This window comes from Lytechinus variegatus, chromosome 1, assembly GCF_018143015.1.
Source record: "Lytechinus variegatus isolate NC3 chromosome 1, Lvar_3.0, whole genome shotgun sequence".
NCBI classification, from domain to species: domain Eukaryota; kingdom Metazoa; phylum Echinodermata; class Echinoidea; order Temnopleuroida; family Toxopneustidae; genus Lytechinus; species Lytechinus variegatus.
Window position 1 is genome coordinate 94,967,149 of NC_054740.1, and position 17,829 is coordinate 94,984,977.

The 17,829-nt window shown below is 33.5% G+C and overlaps 1 protein-coding gene across 6 annotated transcripts in view; it reads right to left on the reverse strand.

The window, feature by feature from the left end:
- Positions 1-17,829, reverse strand: part of LOC121429337 (trafficking kinesin-binding protein 1-like) — a 62,425-nt gene that overhangs the window by 15,301 nt on the left and 29,295 nt on the right. For 3 of the 6 annotated variants that reach the window (XM_041626350.1, XM_041626352.1, XM_041626357.1), the window contains 2 exons: positions 2,160-2,236; positions 1,170-1,286 (listed from right to left, as the gene is read on the reverse strand). In XM_041626350.1, coding sequence (XP_041482284.1) covers positions 1,170-1,286; positions 2,160-2,236 — 194 coding nt within the window. Of the gene's footprint in view, positions 1-1,169; positions 1,287-2,159; positions 2,237-8,359; positions 10,497-10,849; positions 12,290-15,153; positions 17,211-17,829 lie in introns of those variants that run through there. The other 3 variants (XM_041626348.1, XM_041626349.1, XM_041626347.1) reach the window with 3 other exon arrangements.

Sequence of the window (17,829 nt, forward strand, 5' to 3'; positions counted from 1 at the left end):
AATGTGCCTTTTTTCTCCTTCTTTTGGGCTTCATGTACATTAACTTTTAAAATGTACACTCCATCCATCTTAGTCTACAGTATTCATTGCATTAGATTTAATCATTGGAATTTGAGGAAATATGAACTGTGATATATACTGTATACTCGAATAATATTCTTTTGGCATATCAAAAAAAAATCCAATATCTTATTGTTCGAAATAGACACCAGAAATGAAATACTCCAAAAATTTGTTTTGCCCAATTGATCGTGGGCCCGGCAGCCGCTGTGCAGCACCAGATTGACGAGGCTCTATCCCTTTAATTGTTGAACGCCAAACAGGGTAGCAGCAACTTTTAACGTCTTTTGGTCTGACGTGGCCGGGGTTTGAACCCCCAACCTCCCGGTTGTGAGACGAACGCTCTACCAACTGAGCCAACACACCGGTCCATATAAAACAGACATCAAATGTTTTTCTTTATTTGAGACAGAGAACATTACTGAAATATTTTAACAAAGATTAGATCAAATAAATATGCAAAAAATTATCACTGTAATGATTTCTTTGAAAAATTTATGAATGAAAAAGAAAATGATTCTCTTTCTGTAATCTCAAATCTATAGATAACAATAAAAGAAAAATGACAATAAAAATGCAAGGAGCAGTACTTCTTCATCTCTTTTTTTAGTTCTTTAAGAAATAATAGTCACATATCACCCACTAATGTGATCAATGTTCAAGGAGGTCAAAGTTTATGAATTATCGCTCGATCACATGCATGCTTCATTTATTCACGTGTCAAACCAGAGTGATCACATGATTAACATGACAAAGATTCCATACGTGTCGATAATTGCCCAACTGTCGTTAGCCAATCACAATATTCTACAACTTAAGTGCAAATGTTGACCCTCCCCATTTGCTTAAGAACATGACTTTTAGGCGGGACAGGGCAGCCAGATGACTTTACTTGGTAAATATTTTTTTGAAGGTCAATATTATTTTTTGAAATATTTACACTGTAAACATTTTTATTAGATATTCTTTGTTGAAAATGCATTCAAGAAATGTTTCCCCTCTCAATAAAGATGCAGATTTGAAGATGAAAGTATTGTATTCACAGTGCTTTGTATTAAAGATAATGAAAATTGTCAAATTAAATTTGAGAAGCAAGAAAAACTTCTTACTTGATCTGCGATGATCGTGAGTTTCTCTTCCGTTAATTCAATTCGACCCTCAAGTTGCTTGTTCTGTTGCAGGAGAGATTGACCAATCTTCGCTGCAAGTTCCAAATCCTTCTCTTTCTGTACTCAAAACAAAAAATAAAGAAAATTATCATTGAAATAAAAATGCTTTCACACCTCCCCCAGAAAATATACCCATAATTGAAGAGATATCATTCCAGGATTCAAAATACTTCATTATGCCTTCACACCAGCCTGTATCACATCAGAAAATAAAGCTTTTAAATGGTCTCTTGTTGATGAAATGGTACCTGCTGATAATATACTTACATACTGCAAGGATCCCTTCAAAAGTCCACGAATTTTACAAAGTGCCTGCTAGTTGATTTGCATTTTCTCTCAAGTAAATATCAATTATTGTGAGGTGGTGTGAAAACACCAAGTTGACATGTCAGATGCATATTCCCTCACTCTCTGGCGACTTAATGAAATAAATCTAGTTAGCCAAGGCAGGTGCCCAAATAAAAGTCACAATACAGACAGTTAGCAATCCTGCCTGCCTACCTGCTTCAAGTGATAGTGAAAGGAACATGGCAGATGCTCTACTTGGTGAAAGCTACAGAAAATTTACAATGCAAGTTTTACTTTCTAACTAACCAATAAGGTTTATCTTAAGCTGAACCTGCAAAATACAGCAGTTCGAATTGTAAAATTTCATAATCACCATAATCAGTATTCCTTGTTTCAGATTTATTTTCTTTTCATATGTTTGGTGTTGTTGCTATATGCAATTTAAATGAATCAAATCGAAAGTGTCAAGGTTAAACTCTGCAGAGATATTTGTGGATTCATCTGATTCTGAACACAAAATTCCTTTAATAGACTGCTGTAAAATATTCATTTTTTATTTTTGTGTAAGATATTCATGTATATCATTAGGTACCAATCCAGGGAATTTCTATGAAAGAATGATGAGAGAATGAAATAACAAACCTCTTCCAGTAGTTTAGTAACTGCATCAATGTCATTGTATGTCTTGGTCATCTGCACCACACGATCACCACATAATGCTGTAATGAGAACAAGTAAACCAAGAAATATTTATCAAATGTCATCTCAACAGTCCATTACGATTATAGTATAATCTAAAATTTTAAAACTTCATTTTATATATTGGGGAATGAAAGGGAATAGAAAAGTGAAAGCATTAGAATGATATTTCTGATCCAATTGGAAAAAAGGGAAAGGTGCAAACAAATCACAATCGTTCCCAGAGGAAGATCCAGAATTTCAAAAGAGAGGGGCTCAAAAAGCAAATTTAAGATACTAGTAGTCATCGCACAGGAAACAATCTAAAATTATAGATCAAACTTTATTAATATGTTTAACAGGTGATTCTCAAAACCTAATTTTAAATCCCAATGATCATAGTTGGTCTGAAAGAAAAAATATTGCTAAGATGATTTCAATTGATCCATCAATTTCAAAATTGATCTTAATAACTGTACTGTCACTATAGATGTTGTCTAGAAAGCATATATTCCCTGCCCCCCAAGCAAACTACACATTAAAAGGCTATCATCCTCAAAAGCTAACTATCATTCATAATGAAGGACTCAATGTCATATCCATAAACATATCAATGGTGGGCCATTACAATAAAATAAAGGAGTTTTCTGTTTATCAAATTAGTTAGATTTCATTCTTGGTGTGTGGCATTGATAGTCTCCTCATTCCCTTTCATGCTCTCTTCAGAACACTCATTGGTATGATATTAAATGTTCATGGACTTTACTTTACATGTTTCCTGTTTTTCTGGAAGAGGTATGTCATCAACCTCCCAAAGAGGAAAGAAGGGAAATTCCTATTTCCATGTAGAAAACCCAGACCAGAAAATTGAAACCTGGTAAACAATTCTATTACTGATAGACGTCACAGATATAATACATGGACCATTACCCATTCATGAAATTACACAGTCCTTAAACACAATAGATGGCTTGACTTTTCCCTTAAAATGTTTTTTCTGGCTTTAGATTGGAAAAGATTGGTTTGTTTTCAAGAACTTACTGAATATTTGGTATGTAATAAATCATTAAAGAATTGAGGATTCTCAGGAACGTGCTTTGTGTGTATCATTTTATATTGACGATCCATTATTAATTAATGTTAGTCATTCTTATGAAGTGCCTGAACAGCTACCATGCCAAAGTGTGTTTCTCTCTGTTCTGTAATGTAATCTACTATACAAGGTTTTCCTGAAAAGGGCCTTTCGTCTGCATATATTCAGATATTATCATTCTCCTGTAAAAAGTGTCATGTTGAGTGCAATTAATAAAACTGTTTCCGCTACATTATCGCTTCCTCTTCCTGGTAATGAACTTATAACACACAAAACCAATGAGGTATCTGCCTCTCTGCATAATGTACATGTTGTACATGGTTGTTTTAATAACTATGTACATGTTGTACATGGTTGTTTCAATAACTATGTACATGTACACTCAGGGAAAATTTTCCTGTACTCGGGCTAAATTACAAATCATATTAAAATCAAATAGTAATTTACAAGGTTTCTTTATAATTAATCTAAAACTAAAAGGGCTCCTTTTCGATTTATAAGGGATTGGAACATTTTACTTTAGGGGTGTCCTTTGCCTTTTTAATAGTGCATATGTTTTGCTGCTTGCTACATATGAATATTGTAAAAATGGTGTTCAATAGTGTCATAATGTTATCTACATATAGATTAAGAATTGTGCACATATGTTGCTTTTAAATGTCTTTCTAAATTTTCTTCTAGATGATTAGATTGGCTTGTGACTTGTTTTATTTTTCTAATTATCACTTAAAAATGCACTCAGATACATGTACAAGGAGAGTGATAGGGAATTCATTCAAGTAAAAAAAAATCAGCAGGAATATAATTATATCAAAACAAAAGATAGAAGAATTTAGTATTTTCATTCCTACAACTCGTACCTTTCATCAGTCCGACCAAGACTCACTTTACACACAAAATATTCTTTAAATTTCCTTTGTGACCAGCTTTGAAAAGAAGATGACAAACAATAGAGCATGGAGAACAATTACCCATTCATGAAAAGTATCATGTAATTATAAATTGTAATATTTGGGCATTTTGGTTTTGTCAAAAGAAAAAGAAAAAATTACATGTAATTAATCATACTGACTGCAACTGTGCTTTGGCGATTGCCTACTGGTTTCTATAATACTTCCATCCTGTAGTTGAAAAACATCAATGAAATATGAATATAACAAAAAATCATTGAGGGAGACATTTGCTAGTTATCCAATATCCCTTAAAATAAGTCAAATTAGTCATTCTAATAATTTGGTTGAACTTTGATTTGAAGAGGTCAAAATACCACACCCATAAACAAGGATTAGATGCAATAATTAATGCAATCCTTTTCCAGGTCAGACATTCACAAAAGTTTAGTGGCTCTATAAACTGCTGCTCTGAGAAATTCATGTGTATTACAATTAGGTTCTATCAATCAATTTAGGATGTTTCAAGTTTAAAATCTATCTGCTCCATCGCCATTCCTGTTTAATTTGTTTCAACAGAATATTTTTAGTATCCTGGTTGACACTGAGTATGTTTAAATATTTATCAACAATTCTAACATAAAATCGCTGCCAACAGAGAAGTTTTATCACGTTACTATGGCAATCGCATGACAAAGTTTTTTTATTTTGGTCATTTTATAACACCTAGAAGACACTTGTTGAATTTTCTGTGATGAAGTATTCCAGGGGTATATACTATAACCACAGAAATACTATAATACATGTAATATACTGCTGATAATATCATACATCAGGTGTATTGTATATAGGAGCGCCTTGAGCACCTAACAAGGTGGATATGTGCGCAATATAAATATCCTATATTATTATTATTATTGTGGAGATATTTTGATGTATCAAGCACTATAGAGAGTATAATATCATGTGTGTATGTAGAGCTCTTAAAAAATATTGTTATAATTCTATCATTCCAATATGGGAAGAGTACTTTTGAATCATATTGTACTGATATCTGAGATAATATCATGTAGTTTATCATAATGAATCATAAAGCAGATGTAATACAGGGTCAATGCCAATAAAGTAATTCAGATATTATGCATGAAGTCCTGAAAGCAGAATACTAATTAGTAATAGAAATATATACTTCTTCCTGTGAAACATAATATACAGCTGGATAAATCATCAAACATGTATTTAAAAATGAGTGACAAATTACACAGTTGTCCTCTAATCTATAAACAACAAAACTATTCCTTCTCCCGTTGCATCAAGGCTAAATAGAACAAAATTAATCATATCTTCATATGAATGTGGCTAATTATAGAGCTATTTCTTATCAGTACATTCTGAAGAAAATTCTTGGCAATCAAAACAAGACTAAATATTACACATAGCAACATGTGTATAAGTTTGGCTTCCTTGCAAATAATCATTGGATCTATGTCAATACAATAACTGAAGTTTAAAATGAAATGTACATATTCAAGTGTCATTTAAAGAGTATGTTTTTCAGCTTAAACAATACTCTGGTTTCGTAACAACTCTTCATTGTAAAATGTGGGGGTTTTTTTCTTCACCAGCCTTTTACATTATCAAAAAGGAGGTCCCTCTTGGCATCATGTAAGTTATAATAAGCTTAAAATTAGAAAAATATGTCAATGAAGGTAACAGAAAATTTACAAAAGAATTTTAAACATTAAGGTTGGGAAAACAGACCATTTACTAATATTCAGCATCTACTTGTTGCAGATGTGCTGATTGAAATTAATGAAAGTGGGTGGAAGTTTTTTTCAAATAATGCAATTCAGCAGATTACTGACATACAGGAAAACCAGGCAGGATTGAAAGTCTGTGTATAGATGCAAGTTGTGATATCAGATAATCACTTACATTATAACGCCTGAAGTGGTCGCCCCATTGATATTGAAGTTTAATAGAATCCTTCGGTTGCTATGGATATATCCTTGGTCCCTGGATATTGATTTTATAATTTGTTATAGATAATTCATAATTGCATGGTTAGCACATTCTTCCCTAATACTCTCCTTTAAGAATTTTGTTCGTGTTGCTAGTGTATATGAAATGACTATTGGAGGAGAAATACCTAAAAAAAAAACAAATTTCAAGTTTGAGCTTGCTCGTTTCATTTTCTTGCAAATTCTAAAATATTTCAATGTATCCCAACCCCCCCCCCCCTTTATTTAGCTTCATTATGCCACTTAATGGCTCAATAATTCATACAGACAATATTTTTTTCCCTTAATTCTGTTTTTAGGAAATGTATTTCTGAGGTCACTATATCCAAACGGATATGTGTATTTGATCCTTCATGATATGTTTGCTCTGTATTATGCTTCACTATCAGTCCAAGGTCAGTTTCATCCATTGTTTTATAACAAAAGGATTTTTAGCTTTCATTCTTGGATTATCCATAGCTTAAATCATATTTATCCATTACACATTGTGGAATTTAATAGATGGTAGATTCTTTCATAGGATATCTTATTCATGGTTGAAGAAATACTTCCAAGGAAATCTGAAATTAAGTTTTGTTAGGTCTTGATTGAATATATTTCTGTTATTTGACTTTCTTTTGTTTGTATTAAAAGTATTGTATTGTATGATGGTGTTCAGGACATGAGAAGTACATATCTAGGGATAACAAGTTTTGACATATGTTATTGTCAACATACATGTATAGGCCAAAATCTGTATTCTACCATTAAACACCAAATTGGTGTACAGTTTAAGCTGATTCGAGAATGTCTCAATAGGTCATAGGATTCTAGCATTTTGAGTCATTTTTGTAGAGTATTTTATATCAGGGAAATGTTGGTCACAATTCCCTGTTTACATTAATGTCTTGGAGGTTTGGAGCTATATAGCTCTTGTTTTATTGCATTCACTGAATTTCTTTACTACCTTGCTGTTGTCGTTTCTGAAAACCTATTAAATGCTGAAATGGACTTGCTAAACTTGATCAGTTTTTAAAATAGTGTCAACGTTCAATAATGATATCTCCCTTTCAAATTTCTTAAGTTCTAAATAAATATTCTAGGTATACAAGGTGACACGACAATTGCTCCAGGCTTGATTTTGTCCTAGATGAAGGGTGAGGGTTGCAATAAGGTTTTATGTAAGGTTTAGGGTTAGTTTTGGGTAGGGTATAGTGTTAAACCAAGGGTTGAGTTTGGTCATTCAATTAGTGTGGAATTTAGAGCGGAGCAATTGTCGGCAGAGCAAATATCACAGAATCGGTCTACTATATGCATCTGTCACACCATTTATTTATAGAAAGCTCCCACTTTTTCAACTATATGCTCATGACACCTGTTTGTTACCTTGGATGACAAAGTTTAAGGACAATTGACACATTTAACCTGGGATTCATTGAATGATATATATATTGTAAAATAAACAAAAATCAATCTTTGATTGAATTTACTCAAATGAAAACAGAATCAAGTTAATCAATATATGTCCTTAACAGATGTCTCAATGTATGAAAATAATCCTAAGCCTACCAAACAAAATGGAATATTTAGTTCAATTTCTGTACGCAGAGTTCAATTTACCAATTTGAAATAGGGATACATTTGCATTACAATCTTGCAATCAAATTTAAACAGCTGAAGTACAAATTGCCAATGATTTTATTAATGTCCCAAACCTTGGCTGGTCTCCAAAACATGATTAAAAAAACTAAATTTAGGAGAGAAAAAAATGACAAAAAATAAGCTATATGGAATCAGCAACAAAATGCAACTTGAATTTCAATATATCGTTTTTTTTCATTTTGTCATAGAAAACAGCAATTTCATCAAAGCCCAAGTTATTTTTCAAATCAAGAAATGTCTTATTGCCAATAAATTCATGAATATACTGGGTCTACTGGAAAATCATTTTAGGGAGTAAGTTTATTATTCAAACTTGCATATCTTTTTGAGAAAAGTTATTACATATAACATAAGAAGAATAAAATCAGAGAGTATTATAGTATAATCAGGGAGCTTGATCTTTTGTCAATCTGTGTTCATGTAAGTCAGTACTGAAAGTGAAATTTAAAATGCAATGTATTTTACACATGATTTTGTCATATATTTTCATCATTGGTGACAGCAGAAAGAGATACTTACAATTCAGTTCTCCTATCTCTAGACAATCATAAAGATAGGAGTTAATGAAATCCCATTCATCTTTCATACTGAGATCGGTTACGGGGTATTCCATCACAATCAAGAACCAGCCTTAGACTGGATCAATAGTAACTGTCAACGGATCTATCTGTTCTTGCATTTTCAGAAGAGTGGACACCTCCTACAGCAAATTTGGTGTACGATGGAGTGACTCTGAAATATTGACCCGTATTTAAATGGGTGGGTACTAGAGCTTGTTTCCAGGTTCCTCACTCCAGAAGATTTCAAAAATGCTTCTTCAGTTTTCAGGATTACATCAATAATGAGGTCCTGCTTCAAGTTGAATAATGAACTTGGTCATAATTAGAAGAACAGTATTTCCAGGTCAAAAATATTCTTTTTTGTTAGCAGAGCAACAGGACGTGAATCAGGAGTGTACACCAAGCACCTGTTCCAAACTGCAAATCTACATATTCTGCAGGAGAATAAAGATGCAGAGAGCAGGTGACGGATTCAATCAGATCTTGAGCTCTAAGATTAAAAAGTTTTCAGCATATGTTTGTGTGTTCACTTTATTTGGCTTTCCAGAAAATGGGTTGAAATGTGGGTAAAACAGATGCCACAACCAAGATATTTTACCCTTCACAAAATGCTTGTGGTAGAGCAAGTGACTTCTCTTCTTCCCGCAAGTGCCAATAGCAGAATGATTTGCAGGTTTCAAGAAAACTGAAGGCAAAATTAGTGCAAAATATGAATAAAGTTCACAAGTGAAATCTCTGCTAATCTTCAAACTAAATGTTGATTCAATTTCAGAATGTGTTTTCAGTACAATGAAGTATCATATGGAGAAATATAAATGTCAACAAAAAGTTCCAAAGTTGTTAAAGTATACTAGATCACTTTCCAACTGTACTAGAGTTCCACTTTCTACTGGTAATACTGCTGTATATGGATCAACAGAAACAATGTTGGCTTTCAAAATGTAAAAGAAAATTGAGCAATGTTAATACAGAAAAGGAAATTCCTGTTGACTAGCAGCAAAGTTCATGAGCAAAACCTGTAGTTCGGTTTCCTGCTGCAAATTTGTCGGTAACAAAATAAGCTAAATTGCAGACGAGAGGTAGATATTAACACTAAATCTGTGATGTTTCTTGTAAAGTCTAACACAAAGATCACTTGCTGGAAGTCCTTTACAAGAGGCTGTAGAGGTATCATTAATGACTGACTGATCTCACTAGAAGTTCAGTATGCAAGTTCTTTAGAAGATATAATTTTTGAGTAGATCTTCTAAAATCAGGAACATTTAGTGGAGCACTCGTGGTGCTCCACTAATCACGGATGAATAACTTGTAAGGAACACTCCTATGGCATTTCCACTTTTGTTTTAGTGCCATTGTGGATCGGCGACAATTGGTTTTAAAGAGACCAGGAGATTGCACCCAACAGAGGATGTCCGGAAAACGGAAACCTGCCGCACGAACTGGTTTCCCCTTAACTGATGGGATACTGGGCGCGCTGCCTCTAGATGTAGTACTTGAGCAATCTTTACTGTCGTTTGATTACCAGGGTTATGACCAAAGTACAACAACAATGATTATTATCATGATGTCATGATTTTATAGTCTCTCATTCATGGATTTGACCGAGGTTTCACATTAAACACATTTAATAATTGTTGGTTATAGGTTTGTCTGGATTGAGACTACTGACTTTATTCTTCAATACTCTGTATAATTTGATTTCTGTTTTATCTGTTCTATCAGAATTGAGGGTGCTTTTTCAAAAAGAAAACTCGAGAGATAATAGAGGTCTTGCTCGATAATTTACTAATATTTTTTCCATACCTCCACTATAAAGAAATATCTCATTTTCCTACCCCCTCCTGCTCTGATCATATATACATACATGTATACTCTGTCTGTATAAGATCCAACATATGTGTGATATGAAAATTACATGTAGTGCTAATGGGCCATTCCATGCTAGAAAATCATCCATTTTACAATTATTTTCAACTTGCTGTCTAAACAAACAAGGAATTTCAATTTGCTTCATGTTCAAAAAGAACAACCAACAAAAATATGTTGTCCATGGGTGAATAAAGGGTGAAAATGTTGCATGTCATACGGGACATTTATGAGTCCCATACAACATTTTCACCTGTAATTCACCCACAATCAAACATTTTTTTGTTGGTTATCATTTTTTCTCATGGCTGCCCACTAAAACTTTTATCATTGACAAAAAAGAAAATTTTAATCACTCAAGGATTCAGCTATTAAAGTGACAAGAAATTGTTGTTGACACGTATGGAATCGCCCTAATGTACATTTTTCACTTCACTTCAACTTCACTTTTACAATTTCACAATCAAAGTCATGCTAATGAACAATTACTTTTTACCTACTGTCAGTGACACACATTTTTTAATGCATTGCTGTAAATCCGTTAATGAGATATTAGATAATTAAGATAAATCATGTAACCAACCTATCGATGCCCTGCGCCTCAAGCAGACAGTGCGCTGCTGAAAACCAAGTTCATCTTGTAGTCTGCCCATCTTGAAGATTTCTGAAGAGTCCTCAAGAAACCTGGAGATTCCACAGAAAACCTGTCAACCAAAACATCTATTTCCTATCTGGAGATTGTCAAAGACAACTTCAAGTTTATGATATCTTTGGGTCGAATAATTTTTAAAGACTTCCAGTTCTCCAAGAATTCACAAAACTTGACAACGGAGGAATCTTTAAGATTGACAGCCTTGAGATGGGCAAGTGGTTAGTTACTGGCAGATGTCCATCGACGTACATGTACTTCCAAACAATCCTTAGTCAAGGTTAAACAGTTGTTCTTCAAACAGATAGTACATGTATTAGTGATCTCAAGAAATGCATCAAAAGTGTCTTCCAGCAGTCATTTGTTTAGCTGCAGATATGGGAGCGAATGAGCTCATTGCAACATTTACAAATTGTTTTATTTCTTGGATTTGGGTTCTGGAAGGTTATAATTCATGGAAAATCGTGCAGAGGATCACTGATGACACTCAAGTCAAGATAAACCTTGTCGAGATCATTCCATCTTGAAGAACTCTCGACAGTCTCGTAAATATGGTGTTTGCTCACGTAGGCATTATGTACATGTACAGTGTATACCCAAAGCTTACCATGTCCTATCTTTTGCGATCAGTTCTTCAAACAAAAATATTGGTATTTCTCGGCCATGGCATTACATACACAAGTTTGATGGTCCAATTCATAAATCATAACATAACAATAAAACCTTTATTAACAGGTGTCAATGATTCACATGAAGCTAATCCTGTTTCCTTTTTCACAAGAAATGTTCTTTGAACTGCTCAGACACAAACAAAATGAACATTTGTCAACAATGAACATCTGAGATGCCAAATATCTTTCAAAGAAGGTACATAAATTCACTAATGTTCTCTGGAGTTTAGAACAGCTCCTACAGGATATGGATTAAAAAAAACAACTTAAATAAAATCCCACAAAAGCCATGAGTACAGCGCAAGATCTGACTTCCAGCAAGGATTAAACCCTTGCTTCCAGAAAGACTGACTTCTTCAAAATCCAACGAGGCAGACAGCTTAGCCACCTCGGCGCACTAAATGTCTGCCCCCTGCAAATACTTTTTTCCAAATATTTCACTATTTGGAAAGTAGCGCGTGCTACTTTGTCACGTCCACACTGAACATTTTGAGCCAATCTGAAAGTGAATCATGGGTGACATTGATCTTGCGCGTTCGCAAGATTACCCGTTGTGACTGATTTTTTTTTTTAAGAATGCTGATTGGACACTAATCACCTGACTGCCTCAAAGGAGAGAGGATAACAGGATTTTGGTAATGTCCTGAAATGATCACCAGGGTTGAGGAAGTCTTGGATCACTGCTTATTAACAGCTTGAAGATTTTAGAAACAGATCAAGATTAGAAGATTTTTATATTTCCACAGTCCTCCTGGATTCATGGTTGGATACATTAAAGGCATTAACCCCTCATTTCAGTTTGAATTTCATGGCCAAAAGGTACATGTAGCTCAAGACAAGTCAATTATTAAAATGATCCTAAAACTTTCCGCTAAAGGTGAAAATCACTTACAATGCTTTATGCTAATTTGTTATTTCCATTCAACAATAAATCAATTTGATTATTTTTTTTACTGAAAAAAAGAGAAAATATTGTGACTAGTTTTAAATTTCAATTCTTTGAAAGAATATTCACATATTATTGATTTTAGCTCTATAGGTTAGTTTTTCACCTTTCGATAAATTTTAGAGTGCCATTCTGCATATTGTGAAAATAAATTCAGTATAAGACAATCAATTATCTTGTTTAAAAATCACAAGGCACTGTACACACAAGCCCATGTTCCTGAAAATAAATCATCCAAAGTACCATGACATGCAGGTGATAAGATTGAAAATATGAAAGGAAGTAGATAATTCAATTAGCACCTAAACACAGTGTAAGATGGCCTCAATTACACCCTCCTTATCAGCTCATTTGGTGACAATGGTTCTCTTATTCAAATCTTGCTAATAAGCTCAAAATATAAAGGAAGTCTACATGTACAAGTAGGAATAACTCACGTAATCATCATTGTCAGACAATACAGCATATTAATGGTACTAAAGTTTTAAAATAATAACATATTTACCTTTCATGCCCTCCCGAAGGAAGCGTCAATTACAATAATTTCAGTAATTACAGAGGATCATAACAGATCTGCAGATCTGCATACTATTATTTTGCATGATATATTTTAAGTTGTTTATAGTGATGACAGTGATCTCTTCATTTTCTATTCTTCAAAATAGGGGAAATAGACCTCTATCCGACTTCAGTAGCTTTGCTTTGTTTTTTTTATCTTCATCTAAATCAAGAAGTTTCTAATGAAAATAGTTCGCATTAGAGCTGTGCTTTATATCTTCAAAGATATGTAGAATAAAATTGAAAATGTTGGAAGGTATGATACCAAGTCAACAATTAACCTTCATACACATAGGCCTACATCATGAACCAAAGAATAAAATTGGTCACAATTTCCCTTCATTCAATTTCTGCACAATTAAAACCTTTCAAACATATTCTTATTCATGTACTTTCAAAATATCCAGGCTATTGTTTATACATTATTTATTTTCATAATAAATTTTAGTACAAAACAGAATAGGCCTACAACAGTACATGTACATTTTCCTGCTTATGCATTTTTCTCAGAAAATATGTTAATTCTTCCTCTATGTCCAATCTACCTTTCTAGTAGAGGGCCTCAACTCCCCCTATCAATATCTGTTGCCCAGTTGTTGCCCCATCACATGATATAGCCAAGGAGAAAACTACTTCATTATGGCAAGCAACCATGCAGTACATGTTATGTGTAGTGAAATCCTTGCGCATTCAGTTCAAGTAGAATCTTTGGCACACTGATCAGTAGCGATCACCTAAAGCGATTCTATCCTAGAACATGCGATGCCATATTCATTGACAGAATTGCCATGACAACCGTTTCAGGAAGCAAACCAACCTTGTTTACTATCAGTAGAGAGGCATGAGAGTAGAAAAAATATCCCAAATATCTTTCTGAAAGCCTGAAACTTTCTACGCTGCAAAATTATTTGCAAAAAATGCAATCAGAAGCAATATGTGTCATTATTGGTACCTCAAGGAAGTGTATATGAATGTAGGATTTCTTGTGCCGAATTCAATAATCTGCAATCTTTTGCCACCATACATTCAATTGTATTTGTCAAGAATGATTGATATCAAAACCATTCCTTACAATTACAATTGACTGTTATATTTAAAAAAAAATAGTTTTATTTGTTTTCTATCAAATCACATCAGAATGAACTAATACACAAATGATACCTCTCAAAACAGATGTGTACATGTACTGTACATCAATTCATAAGTACTATACATACATGTATATGAACGGTACCACTATACACCCACTTGCTAAGTACTGAGAATATTTTTGCACTGAGCAATATTTCTAACTATTGCCAAGGTTAAAATAAGTTGATTATTTGCAAATATGAACAATGGGCGTGTGAAACATTTAGCAGGGAATTGTGAGTTACGATTCTGTGTGTTGTTTGTTTGCCACTGCAACAATCAAACTCTTTTTTGTTATCATGGTACAGCATAAGTATCGAAGGATATATTATTTAATAACAGAGTAAACATTAATGAATGAAATACTTGGAAAATGCACTTTTACATCCCCAGTTCCTTGTGTACTGTTTATCAATTTTATCATAGCATTTGATTCTAAATTTAAATATCACTTCAATATGAAACCTATGCTTGAAATTTGGAGGAAAAAGAACTATGTGTAATTATAATTCCAAATTGATTTCCAAAAAAAAATTAAAATTTTGAAAAAATAAAAACACTTGTTTAAAGGGTAGATTTAGCTTTAACTCAGATTATCCTCCAGCAACATGTATATAATGTACAGGCCAAAGTCAATAAAAAAACAGGGAAGGTTGCTAGCTGGTTATCAATAACAAACTCATTAATGTTTCAATTACAACTATCATCGTTGACGGTTGCCTGGACTAACATTGTTAGTTGCTATGACCAAGCTGAGAGCAACAGGGGCATGGTGTTTCATAGTCAAAGTAACTTTCTTCTCCCTCCATGGATCTGACGATAACTAGAAGGATCCTTCCTTAGCTCCAGCAGGAGGAAATGAAACCATGTGACCCCTATACCAAGCTTAAGAGAATTACTAAATTCATATTAAGTCAAAGGGTTTACATTACCTCTGAGGTCCTCTTCATCGTATATCCAAGCAAGGGGATCTTCATCTTTATCAACTTTATCTGAACTACTCATAATCTCTCTGCCGAGAGTGCATGGAAGTCCAGCACCAACATCATGACAAGAAGATGAGAGTTATAATTCCAAATATAATATTCCTCTGGCTATTCAAGATCATGTATCAGAGTAGAAAGATGATGCTAAAAATGTTTCAAGATATAAGCTGAAGATGTCAACCAAAGTTGTTATATCTAAAAGCTATTCCAATATTTGAAACAAATAACAAATCAATCTATACAACAGCCATCTTTAGGTGCTTCCATACATTGCTTCAACATACAGGTGTACAAGCAACATCAAGACTGAGGAAAAAGATTGGTCAAAGTCATTGTGACAACAATTTCCATGGCAACAGCTCATCTTCCTTCTCATCCTTCAGAAAAATTGTCAATTTTACCAAAATGCTCCTGAAGTAGTAAGTAGTTAATGAATAATGGAACAAAGGTAAATGACAGGTTCCATTACTTGCTATGTCAGCTATTTACATTCAATTCATTCCACACAAATCATCCAGCAGATTCAGTGTCCTCTCTTTGTTGAGAAACGAGAGACCGGTATTATGAAATTTAACTTTATTAACTGAAGAGATGGCAATATGATAATTAGATTGCAGAGTGTCATGGATGTATGCATAGTCTACAAAATCGCATTATCTATCCCCCTTAGTCGTCAGTTGAAGAATAACGTCTTACGGATCACAAGGTCAGGTTTGAAGAGGATGAAGCGTCTTATCTAACTCAAAGGCAGTTTTTCAACACTTCTCACGGAGAGCTGTAAGTCATACTCACGTTGCTATGGTAACGATCAACAAGAAGAAATCTGGGAGACATTCAAATCAAAATTACATATAGTCGCTCTTCAGACGAATGCCCATGTGCTGTTAACTTCCAATGAAATCATCCCTTCAATCCGTAGTAAACAGTGAAGTATTCAATCATACATGTACCTAGTATACTGTTGATAAAAGTATAAGGTATTTCAAACTGTACAACTATCAATAGAATAAAAAAGATATTTCCAATTATACACTAGTTGTCCATCTAATAATATCCAAGGATGTATGAAGTTGATACACACACAGAGAGACAATTGCTTCCAACAATGGTTGGTGGACGGTAAAACAATACTACTTCTCTCTGCTTTTATGTGAAAATACCCTGTATTCCGATGTTCACAACACCTTGGCGACCGTCAGCTGCCCTTGTTCAAATTTGGTTTAGCGATGTGTCATACTTTACCATTCGATCCAGATAAGTTTTAAAAAAACATCAGTCCTGGACAGTTTCCCATGTCATGATTCGTAGAAAATCTCATTGTGTCTTCCATACACAACTTCACTATTGAATCTAAGCAGTGGTTGTCAGAAATACACTAGCAGTATCCCCTTTCAATACAGTGTCACATGTAAACAATTACCAGTCTTCAAATTTACATTTCTATCAGTCATATCATATATATGTGGTATATGTAAACCAAATCTGACATTTTGTACATCAATGCTTGCACACTTTAGCCGAGTAGAGTCCCCAAACCACATTCCAAACCATATTTCAAACAATAAAGATTTCTCATTAATCCTGTATTAAAGCTGTCATAAATTAAGGACTTCTCAGGTAAAGCCGTTTACGTGTAAATGTCAAAGGCACAATACTATTCACTCTCTGTTCACCATTCATAACATCGAGAATGCAAACAATCCGTCATTTCACCACTATAGAGGATAGAGATATTAGCCCAGATGTAATTAACTCAACCTTTCCCAACCACTAGAGTGTAACGCCAGCTACACCAATGCGTTGACATATCATAAGAATTGTAATGCATTATTATGCAGCTATGTGACATGTGACTAAAAAACTGAAACATTTTCTATTAATGATTTTTTTTTCAGATATGTTTCTTCTGTCTTGTAGAAATAAAAAAATATGCATTAAAAATCACAAAAGGGGTTTAATATGTAGACTACAATTCAATGAATGTCATGTACACATCTATTGGAGCATGGAAGGTCCATGATTGGATGATAACTAATTCGCAGAAGCAACCCTTACGTCAGGAAGTGAATGCAGAAAACAAAAGTATTTGTTGGCTGATTCTGATTCTTCTGATTTTGAAATGTTTTGAAACTTGCCCAAGTAAAGCTTTGGTAAATGTGAATTCATCAATATTTTATTACAAACATACAACGATGAAGTGGCCATTGAATCTCTTTTCAACCATTAAATTTCAAATATAAAATTGCTTTGTACATTATCTTGTATTCTCTCTTTGTAATTTTTATTCTTTTAAAATTACAGCCCTTTGAGTACTCAGTTAATAAATTTTAATAGTAATTGAATTAGAAAGATGAAAATCAGCCAGCTTGACAAGAGGTTTCACATTTCAGAATGACAAAAATATGCAGATATCTTATTTTTAACCTGATCAAAATAATTTTTTATTGAAAATCATAAAAAACATATCCCTTGAAGGCCTGAAACATTATATTTTATACCATTCTTGTTACATGTAAGTGCATATATGAATTGCAATAGTGACACCCACTTTCAGAGGATTTACCAAAACTAAAGATACTTTTTTTATGTCTATTCGAACATTCATTATTATTTGTGTGATTT